Genomic DNA, 25361 nt, shown 5'->3' with positions numbered 1-25361 from the left:
CAGCACTGTTCCAAGTTTATTGCTTCCAAGTTTATTCCTATTTTGTTACTATCATTTCTGTTTGTTTTTTGTTTGTGTGCTTGTTTTTAAATATTTTATTTATTTATTTGTCAGAGAGAGAGAGCACAAACAGGGGGAGTGGCAGGCAGAGGGAGAAGCAGGCTCCCTGCAAAGCAAGAAGCCTGATGCAGGACTCCATCATCCTAAGACCCTGGGATCATGAGGAGCCGAAGGCAGAGGCTTAACCAACTGAGCCACCCAAGCGTCCCAGTGTCATCTTTTCTGAGGCTATCCAGTCACCCAGAAAATTGAACTAACGCTCAACATATTAGCATTTTATTTATACTAAATGAGTTAATCAGTAATTGTTTGATTTACAAAGTAAAGGCGCAAAAGTAAGGCTTAGTAAGCCTTAGTAAGGCTCAAGGGAAAAATACTGAAGACTTAGCAAGTTGAATACTTATTAACTTACTATTTACTCACTGACCGAGTGAGTCTTTACTCTTTTAATATGATGTTATGGTCAGAGCCACAGACACATGAGGGTTAACTGTGAAGAAAAACTGCAAGGGAGGAACCTCTGGTTCCAAGTGACTAATCTTTTCTATAACCAGTTTTAAATAACCCTCAGAGCCAAGGAAATTTTATCATAGGATTAAAACTTATATAAACAAAGTTCCCTTTATTTATATAACAATGATTCACTGCAGGGCAAGAAGCTCCACTTGTATTACATGTGTGCAGAGATTTATACACATTGGTTACTCAATGTGTACTTTTTAAAAAATCTGATGATCTTACAGTATAGAAGGAGCAATGAATGGAGAGGATGGTCAATGAAAAGGTAAAGGGAGCTCATTTATTTGGGTTGTTGTGAGTTGCAATTCAGTTGTTTTTTGCCTTGAAAAAAATATAAGGTAAAGTTAATATTCAGAAATATAAGACTCTTTGGATCCTCTATTTACCTTCTCTCTAATTTCCCGATAGTGACAAATATTCTATGTAATGCTAGATCATGTGATAATAATAATATTGCTTATTCACACACAAATATATGGATATATATGTTGACTTTTTTCAAATATGTAGTTACAAATGGTTTAGAGCATTTGAAGTGAGCCGAAGTGATTCCAGATAATATTTCTTTCCTCCTGCTTTGCCCATGTTTGGTTATCTAATTCCTCCAAACCCTTCTCATTCTGATCAAGCCCCCTGTTTTCCATATCCCTCTTTCTATCTCCCCTGAAATCCTAGAGCATTAGTTTTTTATACTATACACACACACAATACACACTTATTGGTGTTTTCTTTCAAAGTTAAAAAATGAGAGGGTCACCTGGGTGGTTCAGTTGGTTAAACATCCCACTCGGTTTCAGCTCAGATCATGATCCTGCAGGCATGAACTCAAGCCCTGTGTGGAACTTGCTTAAAATTCTCTCTCTCCTGGGGCACCTGGGTGGCTCAGTGGATGAAAGCCTCTGCCTTTGGCTCAGGTCATGATCCCAGGGTCCTGGGATCAAGCCCCTCATTGGGCTCTCTGCTCAGCAGGGAGCCTGCTTCCCTTCCTCTTTCTGTTTGCCTCTCTGCCTACTTGTGATCTCTGTCTATCAAATAAATAAATAAAATTTAAAAAAAAGATTCTCTCTTTCCTTCTCTCTCTCCCCCTTTACCACCGCTCTCTCTTTAAAAAAAAAAAAATGAGAAAGTTATTTTCTTTAAAATCCCCAAATAACACAAAAAATAAAAAGGCAATTTGGTATATATCATTTATATTTATTTCCATACTCATATAAAGATATATATGACATATATAATTACATACATTATATATATATGTTTCACCTACTTTTAGTCATATGGATAGGATCATCATTATATATATGACTTACCTTGTTGCTGTATTCATTTAACTGTGTACCATAAACATTCCTCTAGGTCAGCACATAAATCTAAATCATTCATGACCTATATCCCTTAGAAAGTCATATGTCTATTTCTATAAAATAGATTTCCAAAAGTGACATCACAGAAAAAAAATTCACAACTTTTCCGTTTTTATACACCATTCCACTCGATGCTATGAGTTTTCAAAAATTTTGTTAGTTTGTTATATGAAAAACATGAGGGTATTGTGCTGTTTCAAGTTGCATTTCCTTAGCTGCTAGTGAGATTTGGCATCTTTTAGAAAAAGGTTTTTTTATAAGCTTTTTGGTCCATTTGCATTTCCTCTTTTACAAAACCCAGCTTGTGCCCATGTTTGTTTTCTTTTCTTATTGACTTGTAAGAGTTCTTTTTCACATTAGAGATATAAACTTTTGCCTTTTTATGTATTTTAAACCTTTTCTTTTTCTCTCTCTTTTTACCTTACTTATGATATTGTTTTGTCTTTGTGTAATTAGTAATATTACACAGTCAACTCTGTAAGTTTTTTCCATTATAGCTTTGTGTGTGTGTGTGTGTTTAAAGATTTATTTATTTATTTTGGGGGGGCAGTAGGGGCAGAGGAAGAGAATCTTCAAGAAGACTCCCCATTGAGCATGGAGCCCATGACCTACCTACCTGAGCTGAAATCAAGGGGCAGACATTTAACTGACTGAACCACCCAGCTGCCCCTTGTTTTTCTGTTTCTTTGGTTTGGGATTTTTTTTTTTTAAGAGTATTTTCCTGACCCTCACACTTTTCCTATTTTTAAAAAAATATTTTTATTTTTTACAGTAAATCTTTAATCCATTGCTCTTTTTGGTTTTGAACATGACGGTCAGGAGGGCTAACACTCTATTTCTTTCCAGATAGAGATCTAATTATGATACTGATATCATTTATTAAAGAAACTGTATTTTTCCTGATGAACTATTACTGTGTTGTTTATCGTATATTACGTTTTCATTTTAACTGGGTGTAGTAATGGACTGTTTTGTACCAGTGACTTGTTTACCTACTTCTTTTGCTCATGGCTTTCTGCTTTAATCAAATTAGTGATGCAGAAGGTTTCAGCATCTTCTCAGGCAGGTGCCTACCATCTTTTTCAGTTTCAGGGCAGTGTGAAGTGTTCTTTTGCCTGACCTCGAGCCTCGTGAGCATGACTTTCAGAAGTTTCCTCAGAGTACTTTATATTTGTCTTCTGCAGTTTGGAGGATACAGGAACTGGTGTCTGACTCATGCTAAAAAAAAGTCTAGAAGGCAAGGCTGTGGGTGGAACCTCCTGCCAGGAGGTGGAAGGAAGCAAGGGCTACATTTGAAAAGGAGCAACATCCCAGTCAATGGTGGGCCAACAGGCACTAGTTTGGGTCTGTCTTACATCTGGACTGATTGGATTATATGCAGCAGTGGTGAGACCTCAGCAGAGAGGCTAAAAGTGCACGGTGCACGTAAAAATTTGAAGAACTTGTGTGGACTGTCAGAGGAAGTGCATTTACCCTGATGAAGACACTGCAAGTTAGTGTTCACAAATGAAGGGGAGCATCTCCAAAGACCCACGGAAAGGCCAGGAGAGTCTGTTTTAAATAACTCTGCAGGCCAAAGAAAACAAGGATGACATTTGCTGCCCTGTTAACATCCCTCATGTAAGTTTCACCTCTGGAGGTCACAGAAGCAACATTGTCCAACTGTGGGGGGGGGGGCTGGAGTGGGGTTGGGTAGAGAGGCCAGGAGAAGCTGGCAGAGAACAGAGAGAAACAACCAGAACCCTTTTTCCCAATTGTAGGATCTGAATATGTTGTAGTGGGAGGAAAGAAGCTGCAATTTAAATGAAGTTCAAAGTCCTTTTTGTGGTACTAACATGACCAGAGGACTTTTTTTTTCTTTTGAAATTCAACAGAAAGTAGTGCAACCTGTCTGAGATTCCATTCAGTATCAGAAAAAGAACTGGCCCCATAAAGTAAATTTTATAGGCAGTATAGAGGAAAGAGTAAGGCTTTTTGTCTGATTTCATAAATTCCATTTGCTCAGGGAATTTGTACTTGCGATCTATTGCTGTAGGTAAACACAAATACTGCTCAGGAGCACAAGGGTGGATTATTTCAACTTTTAAGTCTTTCTTCAATAACATGTCCCTTTCAGTGAACATGGACTTTCTCAGATAGACACCAGGATTATATATTTGGATTCTTTCAACCCTCCTTTTATGTCAGTATACTGTGGCTAGTTCTATTTAAGAATTTTTTACACACACATAACATTTTACCATCTACTCTGAAGACATGTTTATGAATCATGGATAGATTTAGATTTAAAAGTATGTCATCTATGTCAGGATAGGGATTGGTAAGCACAGTCAAAGCACATGAGTCAAATTTGGACCACTTTATAAAGGGAAATTTTTTTAAGTAGAATTTATCATTTATAATAATGATGTTAATTTCAGAAATTTAGATAGTATTTTAAACCTTCAAAATAGCTATTTCTTTCTTTTTTTTTTTTTTTAAAGATTTTATTTATTTATTTGACAGACAGAGATCACAAGCAGGCAGAGAGAGAGGAGGAAGCAGACTCCCTGCTGAGCAGAGAGCCTGATGTGGGGCTCGATCCCAGGACTCTGAGATCATGACCTGAGCCGAAGGCAGCGGCTTAACCCACTGAGCCACCCAGGCGCCCCATAGCTATTTATTTCTTAAAAGACAGGATGTAAATAGGATTACATGTCCTCTCTCTGAAGTGAGAACAGAAAGGAAAGTAGAAAATGTCTTAAGAGTTACTTAACAGAGGGACACCTGGCTGGCTAAGTCAGAAGAGCATGTGACTCCTGATCTTGGGGTCATGGGTTTGAGCCCCACAATGGGTGTGGAGATTAAAGAAAAAAGAAATAGTTACTTAATATATCTACCTAGAGGCAGAACAAGGATATGATGAAGCTCAAGTTTGACAACTTTTAGTTATTTTGTCTAGCAATAGAGGTAACAAGAGCTACCAATGATTGAAACTTATGTCAGGCTTTCTCATAGGTATTTTACATCATTTATCTCATTTTTCATTACATGCCATGTAGATGTCTATTCTTTTTAGAATCCAGCAAAAAGATTTAGATTTTTCCTACTTGAGCCAATTCTATAAATCCTGACAAGATCCACCTAGATGGTCCCTTGGCAGTCCCGAAAAATCAGAGGTATTTAGGCTACTTGGGTTTAAAAGTTCATTCGGATGTGGCAGCAGGACCCTGGATGTTCCAAAATGTTGCCTAAATGTGTGATGTAAACTGTATTGTGTTGCTAATGTAGGAAAAGAACTGGATAATGTAGACCAGGTTCCACATTGGTTTGACTGGCCAACATTTTTTGTCTTCCAAATTAGAAATTTTTCTGGCAGTAACCATTCGTGAATTCATCTACTTTAGAAAAATATAATATGGTGATCCGGTGAAACTGTATGAATTTATTTGATTCTCAAATGAAAAAACAACCAGTGAAATACCCAGTGAAAAGCCCAGAAGAGGCACCTCATTTTGAAAACATCCTAGTTTCTTTTCCTATCCTTCTTCTTTTATTTCAGTGTAGGTGCGATTTTTTTTCTTCATTTGCTAGTATTACTTATGTCATATGTGGTATATGTACTTCTATTATTTATGCTGTAAATCTTGGTGTAAAAATCCATGCTAAATGTGGCTAAATGGTAGGACTACTTAATATCTAAATTTGGTATGAATTACAATGTCAGAAAACCTGGGTGGCTCAGTCAGTTAAGCCTCCAACTTCATTTGGCTCAGATCATGATCTTAGGGTCCTGGGATCAAGACCTGGTCTGACTCTAGACTCCCTGAGCAGGAAGTCTGCCTGAGATTCTCTCTCTTTTCTTCCACCCATCCCCCAACTTGTGCTCTCACTCTCTTTCTCAAAAAAAAAAAAATATAATCTTTAAAAAATAAAAACCACAGCTAAAATTTCCTAAATGTAGTGTAGCCAGGTAAAATTATATACTAACTGCTTTCCATGCATTATATATATCCTTTGATGATATCTTTTTCATATGTAGATGAAGGAATTGCAGTTAAATGAAATTAAAAAATGTATTCAAAGTTTTGAAAAGAGCCTGGATCCTATAAAGGTCAGCCTGATTCCAAAACCCACCCTTCCCACTACAGTAGCAGCCTTACTGTGGTAGCTTCCAATGTCCTGTTGATTTGTTTTTCTTCACCATGACAACAGGACATCCTTGAAGTTCTTAAATTTACTTTTCTATTATGGAAGTTGAACACACTTAAGTACAGTATCTCCTGGGTATAGACAAATATTAATCATAAACTCAAATTCAAAGAAAGCTTCAGAAACTGACTTTGAATGCCAACGTTCTCAAAGAATTTGGTTCTGTTTCAGAGCCTCTTTCCAGTTCACTCTCTGTAGGTGGTGGACTCTGGACAAAAGGGTTCCCAAGGATCTGATACTGTCTGAGGAAGCCAGAGGAAGCTTCAGAGAAACAAAAGGTTTCCACTGTATTGCTCTTTTCACTGTTTCCTCCTGCCAGCCTTCTGTACCCTACTGACCCAGGCTACTTTTAGGATCCTTATAACCAGAGTAAAATTGGTGTTTTTAACACTGTCATGGCTAACAGTGTGCAAGAAATGGTGACAAATGAATGTAGGCTTCAAAGCCCCACTGGAGAAATGGTAAGGTAACCAGGACCCTTTTATGTCTTTTTCTCCTGCTCCTTCTCCCTTTTCTTCCTTGCAACCAGAGTACCCCCCCTGCTATCCCCCAAAACACCCTTCTTTTTCTTGCCTTCAGGGGCCTTTTCCATTCTCTAGGGGTTTATTCTTAGGTAGCTGTTAACATACTTCAACTAGGTGTTAGTTAATAGTAAGGATTTCCCTGTCAAGAGATTTGACTTCTATCGAGGGACTTTTGAACTAAAAAGCCTTTTAAATGCAAAATAATAGATTTCAAATCACAGTTATGGTGGCTAATTGGGATTGGAATTTTGCTCAAATAAGGCTTGTTGCTTATTCAGGTCATTCATATATCTGGAAATGGAGGCATGTATTCAGTAAAATAAAGTCAATTATCTCCAACAGTTTTGTCACAACTATATGCCTTCAGGTGAGCTTACACTAAGTACTTCAGCATATCAATTACATAGGCCCCATGTTCACATGTTTATAGAATAATCAAAATGACGATAATTATTTGTTTATAATTTTTTGATAAAAATTAATTTTCCTTTTTATAATTCTTGTCCTTGATTTCAACTTTAAAAATATTGAATTTATTAATATATAGTTTTTTACATATGTGGTAATATTTCTGACTACTTAAATTCCATCCTTTAAAAATTTTAGAAGTTCCTCTTACTCTTTTATTTGTTTATTTTTTTAGATTTTATTTATTTATTTGACAGACAGAGATCACAAGTAGGCAGAGAGGCAGGCAGAGAGAGAACGGAGGGAGGAGGAAGGGAATCAGGCTTCCTGAGATCATGACCTGGGCCAACGGCAGAGGCTTTAATATACTGAGTCACCCAGGCACCCCTCCTGTTACTCTTCTAAGCTACTTCCAACCCAGGTAAATTCTAGCAGATGTGATTTTTCTATATTGTTTCTGCCTATTTCTGCCTTTTTCTTGTAAGGATTTGTGGGCCATTTCTTACTGATCATGACCTTTCTTCTAGGTAACAAAAGGAATGTTTCTCACAGCAAAGAGGGTGGATTCTTAGAACCTGCATCTTTTATGGTTCTGTCAAAATTTTGTAATTCTAGTTGGGGTTCTGCAGGCAAATGCCTTTGCATATTGGTAATTGGAGCAGGAAAGGTATCTTGTGATACAAATCCTGTTTGGGATTTGAGTAGATTATTGTCATTATTCTATTTCCCTTTTTGTTTCTTTGAACACTTCTCCTCATTGTTTTGAGCCCACTTTTGTACCCTACCTTTACCCCCCACCTTTAAATCCTTTTTGTTTGCTGTCAATAACAAAAGCCCCCACTATAATACCATATTGTTCCTTTCTTTGTGTGCATTTACTATGGCTGTAATAGCTATCACTCACTGACTGAACACCCAAGATAGGTGACGTACACTGCATATTTTATTCCTACTCTTTAATAAAACCCTCCAATTATTATCCCTGTTTACAAAGGGTGTAAGCTGTCATAATTAACTTTATCACACATGTCATAAATTTATATTATTTTCACTCGTTCATTCATTTGTTCATTTTTCATAGAGTAAATTTAGTTAACCAATTTAGTGCCTGTTATGTTAGAGTAATAGGCTTAATTACCGTGGGGATTACAGAGATGACTCAAACATCCTACATCCTTGTCCCCAGGAAGTTTACAGACTACATGAGGAAATAACACCCATGTATATATAATGAAAATACAAGATTGAAACTATGAACATCATCAAGATATTCTTGAAATTCTGACCACTAAATTATATTCAAATACCAAAATGAGCTGAATAAACATTTATTCAGTGACCAAGAGTAATACAGATAATAGTCTGTGTAAATCCAGAGAAGAGCTAAAAGGATCATAAGAGATTCCCTGGAGAATGTGGTATTTGAGCAGAACCTGGAGGTAGATTCCCAGAGGGTGAAGGGAGAATATTGCAAGGTAACCAAATTAGATGACCAGTGTTGTGGAGTGTGTGAAGCATACAAAGGTTAATACACAAGAGAAGTGCTAGCAACACAGATAAAAACAGTCTGAACTCTCATGGGAAAGGCCTTAGTGGAATATCTCCAAAATGAGGCCTATCCACTCAGCAGAGTTTCTGTTACACCATAAAAGAAAATTTTCTTAGTTGTATACTGAACAAAGACACAAAATTCTCAATAAAAAACTCTATATGAAAATATAAGTTGAATTTGGTGAGGAGTGGGAATCAAAAGCTATGAGCAATCTCTCAGTATTAGAAATAATTAATAAGTTTGATTTTCAAACTTTGTTTCAGTTGAAACCTTAAAAACCAAAATAAAAACAAGACAAAATTATCTCATAATGAGTAAAGGTTGTTATTCTCAACATCAAACAAGTTCTTCATATTTTGAAAAGATATTTTTGTCCCATTATTCTTTTGTCTGACCTGTTTATCCAGTTCCAAGACCAACTGATTTGGCAGGGTTCTACATAAAATAAACCACAGGACACAGTGGAATTAGAATAAAAATATTTTTCTTTGGACATGATGTAGAGAAACTGGACCTTGGAGTCTGATAAACCTTGGTTCCACTATTGGAATGACCCTTAATAATTGTGTGATCTTGGACATGTTGCTTCATTTTCTTTTAAAGATATATAATCCCTTTATTTTGAAATATGCAGCTGTTTTGAGACAGCAAAGAAATCCCTATTGTTGTTATCTACTTTTGCAGAATGAAATTATGCATTATGTCAGCTCATTTTTTTGCTCCTTAGTTCTTATCAATAAATGGTATAACAATACCTGCCTCATAGAGTTTTGTGAAAATTAACAATGATATATACATTTATACATATTTATTTGTGTGTATATAATATATATTTATGTGTGTATAGATGGTACTATAAAATAGAGGTTTTTTTCTCTAATTCCATCTGGACAGAATTTTGGTTTCTTCAAAATTTTTGTAATTTAGTCTGTTAAGCTATGAAAGGGAGATGAAAGATTTTACAAATTAAGAGTTAGATTAAGGGGAATTGAGTTTAGGAGGAAACAGTATAACATGGTGGCTAAAAACACAACTCTTGTACCCACAACCCCAAAACTGTGAGGCCACTTCCATGAGGATAGCAGTTTTGATGTCTGGATTATTGGTGCATCCCAAGCACTTTATAGAGTGCCTGACATAGAATAGGTGTTCAGCATATGTGTAGAATGAGGAATATTTGGGTTAATATCTTGGCTCTGCCATTTGACTTGGATTGTATTTGGCATAAACTGAAGCAAAAGAAGGTGAAATGACTTTCTCAAGGTCAAACAGCCTCAGTTTCTTCATTTGCAAAAGAGGGATAATAATTGTATTTCTTACTGAGATTTTATTGACATATAACATCATTTTAGTTTCAGGTGTACAATATAATGATCAATACATGTATATATTGAGAAATGATCACTCCCATATGTCTAGTTGATATCCATACTACACTTGGTAACAAATGTTTTTTTCTTGTGATGAGAACTTTTAAGATCTACTCTTCTAGCTCCTTTCAAACATACAGTTTCATTAACTATAGTCACTATATTGTACATTACATCTCCAGCAGTTATCTACTTTATAGCTAGAAATAACAGTAATTATTTCATATGATTTTATGAGAATTAAATCAGATAATGCATCAGAATAAACTTAAAATAACAGCTGGAGCACAGTAGGCATGACATATATGTAGTTCTAAATGGGAAGGCAATAAGTGCTTCACATTTAATGGGTAAAAATACATTGTACCAAACACTGAGATGGATAAACAGCTGAGATGGATAAATAGATAGGGACATTCAGATGTAGGATGGAGTATCTGTTATTTAAAAAAAAAAAAAAACCAAAAAACCAGAAACGTTATATGCTTCTTCAGGCACCTTCCTTAGCTCTACAGTGGGCAGGTACCAGCCCAATATCATTCTGCTGTGGCAAGGTGGCCTTTGTGGGAAGACAGGAGAGAACAGGGAGAGAGGAGCCTTCTTCTCAGGGAAAGGAAGAAAACCAGCGTTTATTACACGACAGATTTGTAGCCAAACTCCTTGCTATTTTCATTAATGACACAATCTCTTTTCATCTTCAGAGCCAATCTCTGAATTATTCTTTTCATGTCACATGTGAAGAAAGGAAGGTTCAGAGTAACTTGATCATAGTCACACAAGTCTACATAACTCTAGGCTGCATAGCTTTCCTACTGTAAAGCCCTAGTGAGGACACACTCTCATCAGCTCTCCACTAGTCATTCCAAGGGGTGTTGCTGTGGAACAAATGTAAATCTCCTATTTTGGTGATCAGCAACAAAATGGCAGTTCCCTCCACTGAGAAAGACAAGAGCTTCTTAGGCCCCATGGTAAGAGGAATGTGTATTCTTATCTTTTGTAAGGTCTACACAAAAGATTTCAGATCAATAATGATACATCAAAATTCAAATCTCTGGTCTATACAGTAGTTTATATTTTCACCTCATAAGAATTTCTGCACTGTCGTGAAGAAATAGCAGGTCTGAAATAATCATGGATACTGCTGATATCTCCTATGTAAGAGGAGAAGAATCTGACAACAATTTTTAAAGAATTTGCCATTTCTTACCCAACGTAGGTGTATTTCATGTCATTTGTAGATGACCAACAGACCTTCGAAGTGCCATGGACTCTTCACTGGACTTGTTACCCAGTGATTTCTTTAGCAGCTGAAAATAACACTTTATTAGAAAGTCCTCCTTCCTAAGTATATAAGATATACTTCTTAAGTATATCCTAAGAATAAACCCCTTTAAATAATTATCCTAAGAATAAGCCCCTTTAAATAATGTAGCATTCTACAGGTGTCCAAAAGCATGTGTTGGATTTTTCCCAAAACTGTACTATGGAGTTTTACCAATAGATTTGCCTTTTTAGAATTTTCAGTTACTTGACTAAAAAGTAATATCTGATCCCACCCGCCAAAAAAGTTGGTGATCCACCTTGTAATCTGTAAAGCATATATTTGTATTCTTATTATCACCTGATCACCTTATAGAATTCTAACTGAAAGTATTTAGATAGCAGAGCCTAGCGGCCATTATGCAGAAAAGATCTCTGAATCCCCAGAAGAAAAATACTAGCTGCAGTATTAATAACTGTCATAATATATTTAATTTTTTAAGGAATCATTGAGAGTTGCCCTAATCCCAGATAATATAAAGTGTGACAGTTTACATCCTTAAGGATATTAATTATAAGCCAAATGATATAGCTATTTTGCTAATTCACATGTTGCCTCATACACACACAAAAATGGCATTAATATGTAAAACTTTAGCTCCTGTTTGGCTTCTAAATTGATAAATCTTAGCATAAATACTTAATCCGTTTCTCCCTGATTGACTAACTCTCAGGATTGATTATCAAGGAATGTCTGAGCATCATGATGGATGGATTTCTAGTGTGTTTGAGTCTTAATTTCTTCTGTTAAAAATACTACAACACTATGACTCACTGTGTTCTTTGTTACCTCATTATGAACCATCAATAAATTTTTTAACATAGAGACCTTTCAGCTATTATAAGTATTTTCCAAGTAATGTAGGTTCAAGAGCCACATTGGAAGAAATGACCAATATACACCACATTCTCATAAAAATAATAACATATTAAATAATTTTCAAAGTTTAAGCAACAGGCCAAGATTTAAATTTTGTTTATGAAATTTGTTTATTGGGGCATCTGGGTAGCTCAGTTGCTAAAGCATCTGCCTTTGGCTCAGGTCATGATCCCAGGGTCCTGGGATCAAGCCCGATGTTGGGCTCCTTTCTCAGCAGGGTGTCTGCTGTTCCTTCTTCTGATTGTACTGTCTCTCTTTATCTCTCTCTCTCGGTGTCAAATAAATAAATAAAACCTTTAAAAAAAGGAATTTGTTTATGAATTCAATGTATAGTCTAAATGAATAATGGGGGAACAGGTGGGTGGCTCAGTTGGTTAAGCAGCCGCCTTCAGCTCAGGTCAGGATCCCAGCGTCCTGGGATCGAGTCCCACATCGGGCTCCTTGCTCCATGGGGAGCCTGCTTCTCCCTCTGACTCTGCCTGCCACTCTGTCTGCCTGTGCTTGCTCTCGCTCATTCTCTGACAAATAAATAAATAAAATCTTTAAAAATACATACATACATAATACATACATACATACATAATGGGAAAGGGAAGGATGCTAGTATATTTTATCATTTTTCAAATGGAAAGGCATTTTTCCTATAATAAATTGAGAAACATAATTATTTGTTCCTGCCCCACTCCATCAGAAAACCCACTTTCAATGGAAGTTATTTAATCTCACTTAATATGGAAACTAAGGATTTTATTCTGATAACTTATATGGAATTTAAATATTTAATTGTATAATATTCTGTTAACTTCATTGGGTGACAGAATTCATTTCCTAAGGGTTTAGTAACTCAAGACAAGAAAACCACAATTAATATGTTCTGGTATGTGTAAAGCACATTCCAGACCAAAAGATGCTGGTGGTAAATGTCAAATCATTTTCAGAAGACAAGAATTAACTGTTAAGCTCTATGCCAGTATAATATCTGGGACAGAAAACAGAAACTACTCAAGTAGCATACCTTTCTCCAGAATGTGTAAATAGGCCTAAGTTCCTCATTTGTAAAACAGAAAATTTGTGGAATGGAGAATATTTGAGTCCCGTTTCTGCCCTTAAGAACCTAGCAGTGTGGGAAAGAATTGTGTTAGTCACACAAATAATACAGCAACAACATAACAATATGGTATTTTTAATACAATAAAGAGGCAATAAATAATACTCAAATTATGTATTTATTTTGAATATAAAAGATATCCTCAAAGTGTGATGATCACTCAGTGGGTGGAGAAATTATATTCAGGAAGGGAATGATGAAAGATCTTGACTTTGTCATGAAAAGATTTCAAAAGGCTGCACTGGGGACAGTTGTTCAGCTTGGGGGGTTGGAGGGAAGAGACAGAGACTGGAAAAGAAAAGGATAGGTGCTGATGGAACAGGAACAAATAAAACAACCAAAGATTTAGCAGGGAATGAAAGTATAAAGTGAGATGATGTGCAGTAAAGCTGGAAAAGAAGATTAGGGTTAATTTATGGTGGGACTTGAACGTCAGGATAAAGAGTTTGATGGACTTCCTTAGATTTAGAACAATCCCTTTAAAAATTCTGTGTATAAGACTGATGAGTAAGGAATGTGCATTAGGAACCTTATTCTGGTGTTGGTGTACAGAATGCCAGAAAATCCTGGAGGTTGGAGAACTATCTGCAGGTTTCTGTAAGGTCTTGGCTTATAGTAAAGAGGCTGGAGTTACATTATTGTCAATGGAAGAAGAAAGAAGAAACATACCTTAGTAGCAAGAAGGCTTTCAAGTACATGTGTTCTGGTAACTGACTTCAATATTGGAGTAAGGACTTTGAGCAGTTGGTGATAATTCAAGACTGAACCACAGTGGGAGAATGATTATAATTATGCTCCTATTAAATTCAGTGGACTTGACAGGAGAAGCAGCTTTGTCAGGTAGGGTGAAAGTTTGACATTGGTTATGTATTATAGTAGGCTAAAGATAAAAGTTATGTATTATAGTAGGCTAAAGATAAAGATAAACAAAAGTTTATTTCTGGATCATACACCATGTCCAAGTCAGATTGGTAGAAATGTTAGCCATGAAGTCACTCAGCGCTCCTGCCTGGTCGAGGCCTCCTCATCAGGAACTGCTGCAGCAGAGGAAAAGGGGAAGATTGAAAAATATAGGTCTTTCACCTACTTGATCAGCCTGAAAATGACACACATCACTTCCACTAATATTTCACTGGCCAGAATTAGCCACATGGCCTCACCTGAATGCAAGAGGGCTGAGACTGTAATCTCTCATATGCTCAGGAAAGAGAGGATATTGGTGAGCACTAATAATGTCTACTACAAATGCACTGAGTGGAAGATGAATCTTTCCATAGCTTTGGGTAGTGTGTACGTGGAAAAGGGAAATGGTAGAAAAAGAATACTTTTTCTTAATTTATATGAAAAACCTGTTTTGTACTCAGTCAAAGGAGCTTTGGACTCACAGGCTTTTCTACTTTGATCAAAAGATAGTCTGCATAATATTGCTAGATAATATTTGGGCTTCAGCGAAGTGAGAGTTTCATTGTATAATGTTCTCTCAAAATGCTGAAGAAAATTTCCAGAAGTTTTAAATGTAGCATTACTAAATAAATCCTATGTCTGACTCTGTATTGCAACATGGAAGATAGAGGAATCACTTGTATATTTCGTTGTTTAGTGAAATGTAATTTGTGGCATGCATATTAGTATTTGGAGGCTTTAACCCACTGAGCCACCCAGATGCCCCAGTATTTGAAGGTTTAATCACTTTCAGATTATTTGAGAGTACCTATGATTTCAGGTATCACAGACACAGTGAGAAAGGTTGGGACAAATGGAGTCACCAAAACCTACTGTTGGTATTTTCAATTACATCAATTGAGTTTAACTCATTATTTTCACAAGGTAATTATAAAAAATCAGGGAAAGTATTTGGTAAACCTCATGCAATAAGGATTCCCAACTTTTATATATTTAGATTCCTATTGGCCTACCAATAAAGAAAATAATACTGAATTTCTTCAAATGTTTCCCTTTGATAATAAATTTAGTGACTAAATTTAAAAACATCTACTGTTAATATCCCTCATATTAATATAATAACCTTTTTTCTTCTCCAAAATCTCCCAGTTGGAGTAAGTTACATAGTTTGACCTAACTACATTTCACTCCTTAGCACCAGAGGTTGTTAGGTTACTATAACTACACATAATTCTTGTCTTATTCCTGATAATTGTTTGCTAAAATACACACTATCTTTAAATGTCCTATACACTCATTAAAATTTTTTTAACTCTTGAAAAATATATTGGTACGTTGATTTGGAGGTGATATTCAATAGAATTTTATTGAAAGTAGACTATTATAAGAAAATTTTAAATAAGTAAGTTTAAGAAATTATAACTTAATCATACTTACTCAATTTAAAATGCTGAAGTCAAATCTACTTTGAAAAATGGGCTGACAGCTGAATATCACAAATAGGAATTTACACATTCATTTATTAATTTCAACATGCAACTTATGATATAAAATCACTACAGGGGCACCTGGGTGGCTCAGTGGGTTGAGCCTCTGCCTTCAGCTCAGGTCATGATCTCAGGGTCCTGGGATGGAGCCCCATATTGGGCTCTCTGCTCAGCAGGGAACCTGCTTCCCTTCCTCTCTCTGCCTGCCTCTCTGCCTACCTGTGATCTCTCTCTCTCTGTCAAATAAATAAATATGTTTAAAAAAAGAAAAAAAAAACTACAAATTTCATATCCTATTTCTATACCCATACACACACACAACTATAATATGGTAATCTAAGGCACCCTTTATAAGGGGAAATTTTAATGTATAAGTCAAGTCAGATTCCCACTCAGATTGAGATGCCTTTTTTCCCTATTTTTTTTTAAATACAAGTTTAATGCCTCTAGAAATGGCAAATTACAACACAATAGCAGTTTATCTGAGTTAATGCTACTTCCAAGTATAACTATCTCATGGTCAGGGGAAAGCAGATACCCCTGTAAGAATCAGATTTGGAAGGAAACCTTATGTTTCATGTCCAATTCAACAGCTTCCTTCAAGAAAAGTGTATCATACACATGTAACCTCTGTTGGAAATGTCCAATTAGTTTAACAAACAAAATAAGTTACCATACAATATATAGTTTCCAGAAGTCTGTGGTCTTTTAATTGATGACATACATGATTAATAGGAACACAAGGTTTTGGTTTTTTTGTTTGTTTGTTTGTTTGTTTGCAATACCCTGCATCAAAATATGAGTGAAATTTGCTGAAAGCCATTTGAACGGAATAAAGTGCATGTAAGTTTAATAAAAGCTCATCACAATGAAACCCTCATAAACACAAACTTCTTTTGTACTTTTAAAATAACCTCTAGTACCAGCAAGTACAAAAAAGAATATAATTTCAAAAAATATTTTGACCGAGTTAACAGCGAAAATTAATTAGTTTTTTAAAATAGCGTTTTATCTCATTTCAGAAATCTAATGCAAAAAAGAATTGCTTAACAGAGTCCTTATAATTGCTGTTTTTTAAATGTTCTTAACTTTACTGATAGCTATTTACAATTTACCAAGTTTCCAAATACCATTTTCTCTTTTGTTCTCAAACACGGGTCATAAAAATATAGGCAAGAATGAGTTTTTAATATGTTTTCAAAATAAAAATCAGTAGCAAGAAAACTTCATTTTTGAAGACACTGACTTTTTTATTATGGGATATCAATTAGCATTAAATTTAAAACAATTCTTACCACCACAATTTATATGTACTGGCAGTAAACATGGGACATAACATCCATGTTCAAGCTTATGCTAAATTACACAGGAAGTCACTAGTATATTTATACAAACAATAAGAACTGTAGAGATACATGGACCTCTAAAGCGGTAAGTAATTCATTGGCCCCCTGTTTAAAATCTCAGCTGTGTTCCTCTTGCCATATGTATTGGATCCCACATCAGTTGGCAAGAGAATGGCACCAAGATTGTTGCTGGAACGAACTAAGAAATTTGCCAGGCGTTGAGTCACACACGTGGCAGTGTTGCATTTCCGCTTTTCCATCTGGTGACTGGTGACATAGAACAAATGTATAAAGTTAGAGCCTTAGACTCAGGATTGGATACATCTATCGGACAACAAATATCTCATATTGATGGAAACTAAAGGAAACATTTTCATGTAAGGTACTCAATGTTTTGGTTTGGAAATATCTGGATGACTGAGATTTTCTGACACTTTGAAGATACAGCAAAAGCAATTTTTGACTAGGACATCATATAACAATTATCTATTATAGTTAATGTTGAATTTCTCAGTATGATCCTTTGAAACTTCAGCATATTTTCCAGATAGTAGTAATAATAAAAGTGTTGCTTTGTCTTACATTCTTCTAGTTTTTTTATTCCTCTAAATTGTGTTAAATCTAGTTCCCAATTTAGGAAAAAGATATAGAATATAAAATTTATATTAATTTGGAATATGTGGAATTTTATATATATGTACGTGTGTGTGTGTGTGTGTGTGTGTGTATATATATATATATATATATATATATATATATTTCCCACATCTTTCTAAAAAAAATTAAGCAGTATAAGATATTTTTGTTAAGTTCCCTGAGATCATTAAATCAGGGCTGTTAAGAGATAAATGGCAGGTACTATTAAGACCCAAGGGGAATCAAATTTATTTCTGGTTCATGAACTCTCATTGTTATAGAGTGGAAGTTCCATTACTCTTAACATAAATACACAGGCATTACTATCTTTCTGCCACTTACTTGGTTCTTTTGAACTATTTTAATGATAGGACTATGTTGAATGTTAAAAACAAAAGACTTTTATGTTAATAGTATCAATATTCATTGCATTCTTTTAGCAACCTGGAACAATAGCATAATAATATTCCAGGTAAGTCAGAAATTATCATTATGGTTAAGCAATTTATTTGAATATTAACTCTTATGTCAACTGTATATTTTTGTACCACCCTTTGTTCCAGTGTTCTCTCAAAATGGTATTGGCAATAGATACAGAATGATAACATGCTCCCCATTTTCACAGGTGATTAGGAAAGCCAGGGAAACGTTTTCATTTTCAGCTCCATGGAAATAAAAATATTAGTAAAACTTAGGATAAGTGTAAATTGGGAAAGAGATGTAGATAAGTAGATATGTCCGGAAGCAAGTGGTTGTACATAATTTGGGGCAAAATGCAATCGATTTTATCTCAATGTGTTTACTTTGTATGGGGAATACTTCATTATTTGTATCTCTGTATAGGGATAGCCTAAGAGAAAGTGTTTTTAAATCTCATGTAAATCTTTAGGGTTTTTATGTTCATATTTTCTTCCAAATACAGAAATTTCTATGGCATCAGGTAAACTTGGTATTGTTGAGTATAAGTGTTTGCTGATAAACCTATTATTCAGACAAAGGAAACGCACTTTAGGACCCAATTATCTGGTCTAATATGTCAGTATTAGTTATATTATTTATTTAATTATTTCTCTTTGCATGTATAGTAAGCATGGCCAATGTATGTTTCCAAAGAGTGATTTAATGTTTTTTTAAGAATTAAACTGATACTTCATGAGAGAATAAACTTTCCTTGAAAAAAGCATAAATTAGAATATGACCCAAACACTTCAAAATGATAAATTTATAGTAATAAGGGAAATGATGGGTCAAATTGGGAAGATTCAAAGTGATATCTGTACCAAGAGATGTTTGGCAAATACCTAGAGCAGAGTGTGAACTAATCTATGTGCTAAATGTCTGAGTGGTACTTTAATAACTGGTCTCAAAGTCTGTAACAGGACTTAAAATTATTCCAACTAAAATAATATCTTATTTGAGTTAGCTAGAACAGCCATCATTCCATTTAAAAGAAATATTAAGAGCTTCTATATCAATTTATTATTATGAAACTGCTTTCCCAAACAAGACTTTTCATGTAAATATAGCAGCAATATGTATAAGATTCTTTCCCAAACAATCATTAAGATAGAAAAAGATGGCTGAAACGCTTAGTAAAAGGTATCACATCCCTACTTTCAGGCATTTTTTTTCTCTTTAACTATTTGGGCAGACAAGGCATTTAGTCTTTAGTAACAGACACTAGTTCAAACCTATTGACCACTTTTAGTAACATTTAGTAACAGACACTAGTTCAAATTATTGACTACTTACACACATGCACACATTTATAACTTTAAGAGTTTAAACAGTACAGACTATAGACTGAAGTATCATCACTCTTATATTGTCTCTCTTTAAAAATATCTCAGTTTCAAGGTTTTTTAAAGATTTATTTATTTTATTTTAGATAGAGAGAGAACATGAGTGGGGGGGGGGGCAGCGGGAGAGGAAGAGAGAATCTCAAGCAGACTCTGCACTGAGGACTGAACCTATAAGGGACTTTATCTGCACCCCCTGAGATCACCACCTGAGCCAAAACCAAGTGTTGGATGCTTAACTGATTGTGTCACCTAAGCTTCCTCAAGGATTTTTAAAACCGTTTTAAACTGTATCCTGCTCTAGTTCTCAACAGTCATTTGTGGAAGTAATGACACTGTTGGTTAACCTCTGATTATCTGCTAAGCAGGTGTATACTGAGTGTTTAAAAGTTGGTGGGCATTTGTGTGATCCTTTTGCCTCTGTCAAGAGTATAAAATATTTTTTGGTATGGCTTGTAAAGTCAGTTTGTTTCCGCTTAATCTCATGTCATACAGGTACAGAAGTTAAAAAAAGATCTCAAATAAGATGATTAAATTTTATAAGAAAAATGACATTGATAAATCTATATCAGCTTGTCTTTTAGAAGTGTGTGAAATTTGAGTCATTTCCTACAAAGGTTTCACAGCTTTTTATAAGATTTATAAAATATTACAAGGTTGAATAGCTCAGGATGATAAATTCTCTCCCCTTAAAAAAATGACCAAACATACTGATTTCTGGAAATTCACTAGAGTAATTTGAAGAATGCCTTGGAAGTATTTCTAATAAAAATTTGAATTAAAAGATTGTGAGACTAATATGAAAATAACTTGAAAATAAAAAATGTTATATACTATTTTATTTGTGAGTGAAATTTGCCTCATAATAAAAAGACAAACTGGATAAAGGTGCTTATGAAATGTCTATAATGAAGGGAAAAATCAAGATATAGACAGAAATACTAGGTAATACTGTTAATTTTCCTGTTATTCTATTGTTCTGCTGGTTTACCAGAAACTTCGTGTCAGTTTCACTTATTTTTACCCACAAAAATTCAATTGAAAATTAGAGTCAATTCTGAGAACATCCTGCAAATTCGATAAGCTTGAAAGGGGAAAGGAAATATGAAGATTCCTGCTATTTATTAGACGTGGGTGCTGTAGAACTCTACATATCACTACAGACTGCCACCTCAACAAAAAAACACCTCAAAGGAAAATAGACAAGATGCTAGTAATTCTATGAGAAAAGTTTTAATATGACTTGAAGCAAACTCTTTTCAAAAGTAACCTTAATACTCCTTGGTCTTAAAGAGTATGTAAATTCAGTCCTACAAGACTATAAGAAGTCAAACTTACTTTAGGCACAAACAAATCCTCAATTATATTGTTTATGACATATGCATGAATTTGGACTTATCTTTTAAATAAATGGAGAATTGCAGTTCTTTCCCCTCAAAAGTTGTAATTACTGCTAACATTTTCACCTGACATACTTTTTAGACTTCTTTAAAATTACCACTTAAATGACATGACACCTTTTGAAATAAGCCTTCTTAGGAAATCCTGATGGATGTGCTACCTATTGAAAACATTTTTAAGAAGGATAAATTTACATTTAGAGCAGCTCAGAAGTAATTTCATGAAGAACATATTTTTTAAATAATTCTATTTCCTTAATAGAACATTTAATGATATAGAAAGAATCCCCTAAGAACAAATGGCTTTTTAACTTGTTCTTAAAAATTTTAATTTTCTCCCTGATTATTTCTATATATTTCAATTTCCAGAAGGAGATGCAATAATTTTTAATATTGCCAGAGCCCTCTGAAAAAAAATCTATGTAAATATACAATAAAATCCCTCCTTATACCGAATATATATTTTAAGTTTCTCTAGTTTATTTGAGAATCAGGTTAATATAATGGAAATTACTACCCTTTGGCTTTTCCTGCTTTTTGGCATTTTGCCCTTCTAGGTTCCAAGAACATACTTCTTGACAAAACTGAAACTATCCATTCCTGTCTGTCAGAAGTTCTGTCAGAAAGATGCATCTAATGGCATAAGAGCTGTTAGTTAAATAGCAGTTTTTAATTCTAATTTTCCCACATTTTACAAAAGAAACAGGATTTTTAAGATACTAACCTTTTGATGGGAGTAGCTTTCAGGTGGTTTAATGCAACGGAGAGTACGATGAGAACTACTGGCAGCTTCAGGAGGCACATTGCTTTTTAAATTTTCTGAAAGAATAATACAGCATTGAAATGAAGAAAATTTTTATAGTTCTGATAGATGGAATTGGAGACTAGAACCTACTATAAAAGATCCTTTTTTAAACATAATCTCTAAAGATAGTAATTTTATTGATATAGTCCCTTGATAATGTTCAAAAAATTTTCAAGTATTTTCAAAATTTTCACTTTCCCAATTTCCTTCTCTAAACAATTTCAAAAGTTGATATTATAGCAATTTGTCTCTTTAGACTTTCTTTGAAAGAAGCTATATATTTAATTCCAAATCTGTTCTTCCCTAAACAAATAATATTTTTCCATAAACAGGAAGCTCTTTACCTTTAATGTTTCAGTGTCAGCAATATCAGAGAATGTCTCTAAATGGTAAGAAAGCTTCATGAACAATCCCAAGCTTGCATCCACTGGAGTATTTTTCCCCCACTTGCCAATGAGTAATCCAGCTCTTATATACCTTCACCCATTTCCCAGCTCTGACATCAGACAGCTCAGAGAGACTGTCATTAATTTCCACCCCTATAGATAGAAAGTGCCTCATAGACAGCAGAAGCAGATGGGTGATTATTACATTAACACATCAGTAAATACTAACATAGCAGATACAGAGTGTCTTTGGGCAGTTAATGGTGTGTCACACATAGCAGAATTTTGAATTTTCCATTTTTGCAAAATACAAGTGTGGATTTTCACAGCAGTATGCTCTAGTAAGCAGTATGCTCTAGTAAGGGATTGAAAAAGGAAGTGATTAAGAATAACAAATGTGTTTATATGCAAAGAGCAAAGCCAGGGACACTGAGGAATCTAATGAGGACGCTAAAGCCAAATGACCCCAATGGCTTAATTCCATGAACGTTCAGTAGTAGATTAAACTATGAGGGTAACGTAGATAAAAAAAAAAGGACACACACACATATACATGCAAAAGAGAAATCAGAAGTTATTTACAGTAAAGTGGAGATGGAAGATTAAAGGCAGCAAAAAAATAATTTTCAATCCCCAAATTCATTTGTCAGCATTTAAATAGACATGTATCTATATAATTAAGAAATTTTTGCTTTTTCTATTACTGCATAGAAACATTGCAATTATTTTGAAAGAATAAATTTAATTTTTTTATTTTCTTCATACATTTCTTTTTTCTTATATTTCTAAGTTATATTTAAGTTAATAATCTAAGTTATGACAATTTAATATCATATATAGCAAGAAAAACAAATTCCAACTGCTAGTGAAAACATGCATATCTATATAAACTAAAAAAAGTGGAAGTTCCCCAAGTAAAAAAATTAAGTTCACTGAGTTCATATACTTCTTTAAAGCATAGTGATACAGTTTGAGGGTGTTTAGCAAAAATTTCAGAAAGAAAGAATAAAAATTTTTTCCAATACTTATTCTAATTATTCAATGATTTTACAATTTTATATTTCTGTAAAATTTACTAATATTCTAAAAGGAAAAAAACATAAAATCAAATGATTTGGAAGAATGATGATTTCCTATAAGAAGATAATTAACGTATTTAACAAAGTACATACAATGATTTAGAAATGATAAAGAAACCCAGAGATATTAAATAACTTGTCCAAAATTACACATCTAGTTCACGTTGAAATCCTGAGCCAAAGTTTAGTTTTTCTGATTTATGGTCTAGTGTTCATTTAAACCCAAATACCTGCTTTTAACCTACACATTTATTTATTTTCCTAACTTTATTTTTTCTTCTATACTTGTTGTTTGATCTAGTGGCTTGATTCCATTCAGGTAAGAATCCTTCACATGTGATACTGTTTCTTTCCTGTTGCATCACAACATCTGGCTGAATCTCTTTTTTGGTGTTAATATTGATCAATGAGATCAGATTTTGTCAGCCACATTGTCCACTCTGAGTTTTCCATTAGCTCTTTAGTCACTGGTTTTAGCAATCATTGCTGATAATTGCCTAGAAGCATTGTTTTATTATTACAGGTTGCAAGTGAGAGTCTGATTCTATTATTTCCTCTATGTTTACTAGCTGAAATTCTTCAAAAAAGGAGAGCATTCCTCATTAACTAATTGCCTACCTTGAGGCACGGTTTTAAATAAAAGGCAAGATATATGCTTAATTCTTTCCCCTTACTCACCAGTTTTCTGCACATAATAAGGAGTTCCTTCTCTAGCATCCTCCAAAAATGACCAAAGAATTTTTTTGGTGGTTCTCATTGTGAACTCATATATTTTAGCATATATGTATTTTGATCCCCCTTTTTTGATGTTCAAATTACCCCATGTTGGAACAGCTGCACAACGTTGCTAGAAATGTAAATTATTTCAGTCACAATGGAAAACAATACAGAGATTCCTTGAGAAACTGAAAATGGAACTACCATATGATCCAGCAATCTCACTTCTGGATTTATAACCAAAGAAAACAAAATCATTACCTTGAAGAGATACCTGTACTCACATGTTCATCACAGCATATTCACAATAACCAATGTAGGGAAATAACCTAAGTGCCTGTTGACAGATGAATAAAGAAAATATTATGGTTTTTTGTTTTGTTTTGTTATTTAAAGATTTTATTTATTTATTTGACAGAGAGAGAGAGATCACAAGTAGGCAGAGAGTCAGGCAGAGAGATAGGGGGAAGCAGGCTCTCTGCTCAGCAGGGATGCTGAGGCAGATGCGGGGCTTGATCCCAGGACCCCGAGATCATGACCTGAGCCAAAGGCAGCGGCTTAATCCACTGAGCCACCCAGGCACCCCAAGAAAATATTATGTTTTTAGAGTGATAGAATATGATTCAAAAATATCTGATTTCAATGCCTGAACTATACACAATATATGCAATATGTGTATATAAAATAGAAAACATAAAAATAGTATAATTTATAGCTGATTTCTATGTAAACATTTTTGTTGTTGCTACATAGTTTTAAAACTATCTTGGGGGCTTCTGGGAAAGATGGTAGAATAGGAGGATCCTAAACTCACCTCATTCTATGGATACACCTACATAATACCCACATCAGTGTAAATAATACAGAAAATGATCTGAAGACTGGCAGAATGGACTCTCCACAACTGAACATGAAGAAGTGGCCACATCAAAAATGGTAGGAAGGGTGGGAACTTGGTCAGAAGCTAAACTGACCCATGGGTTTGTCCCCAGGAGGGACTCAGTAAACACAGAGAAGGGAGAGGAACAGACCACACACCAGGCACTGTAGGCAAGGAGAACACACTCAGGGATGGCAAATCCCCATAATATTTGGCTTTGAAAACCAGAGTGATTTAACATCTTGAGTTTTTACATTAGCAGGGCTTAACACCTGGAACTTTAAAAATCAGCTGGTTGGCTCTGGGAGACCTAGAGGGTGATAGGAAACTGAATCTCCGCCTTTAACAAGACAGCATAACAAATAGTCCCACTGAGATACAGCGTAGAAACAGTAGTTTGAAAAAATGCCTGCAGTATGTGGGAAGGAGATTTATTTACTCATCTCAGCATGTGCAGAAGGGGCAGGGATCTTTGGGAGACTTTTACAAGAACAAAAGAGCTACCAATTGCCATTTTCCTCCTCCACCACCCAACCTAGTCGCAGGGACACCTGTGGGAAACAGCACAACATGAACTCTCTACCTCACTTGCTAACAACATGTCCTGCCTCCATGCTCTTTTGCAGA

The 25361-nt window shown here is 34.8% G+C and overlaps 1 protein-coding gene and 1 long non-coding RNA gene across 2 annotated transcripts in view; one reads left to right on the top strand and one right to left on the bottom strand.

Moving 5' to 3' along the window:
* The first annotated feature begins 728 nt into the window (after nucleotides 1–728).
* LOC116593353 overlaps nucleotides 729–25361 on the top strand; it is a 73649-nt gene continuing 49016 nt past the window's right edge. The window contains exons 1-2 of the long non-coding RNA XR_004286869.1: nucleotides 729–844; nucleotides 3030–3563. This is a non-coding gene — a long non-coding RNA (uncharacterized LOC116593353). The remainder of the gene's footprint in view (nucleotides 845–3029; nucleotides 3564–25361) is intronic.
* Nucleotides 16277–22095, bottom strand: IAPP (islet amyloid polypeptide). Its single transcript, XM_032347495.1, has 3 exons — nucleotides 22017–22095; nucleotides 21592–21686; nucleotides 16277–17299 (listed from the first exon to the last, which is right to left on the bottom strand). Exons 2-3 carry the CDS (start codon nucleotides 21669–21671, stop codon nucleotides 17110–17112), a joined length of 270 nt encoding a protein of 89 aa, XP_032203386.1. The 5' UTR covers nucleotides 21672–21686; nucleotides 22017–22095; the 3' UTR covers nucleotides 16277–17109.

This window comes from Mustela erminea, chromosome 6 (assembly GCF_009829155.1).
Source record: "Mustela erminea isolate mMusErm1 chromosome 6, mMusErm1.Pri, whole genome shotgun sequence".
Classification (NCBI taxonomy): Eukaryota; Metazoa; Chordata; class Mammalia; order Carnivora; family Mustelidae; genus Mustela; species Mustela erminea.
This window is presented reverse-complemented; position numbering and strand designations above follow the sequence as displayed.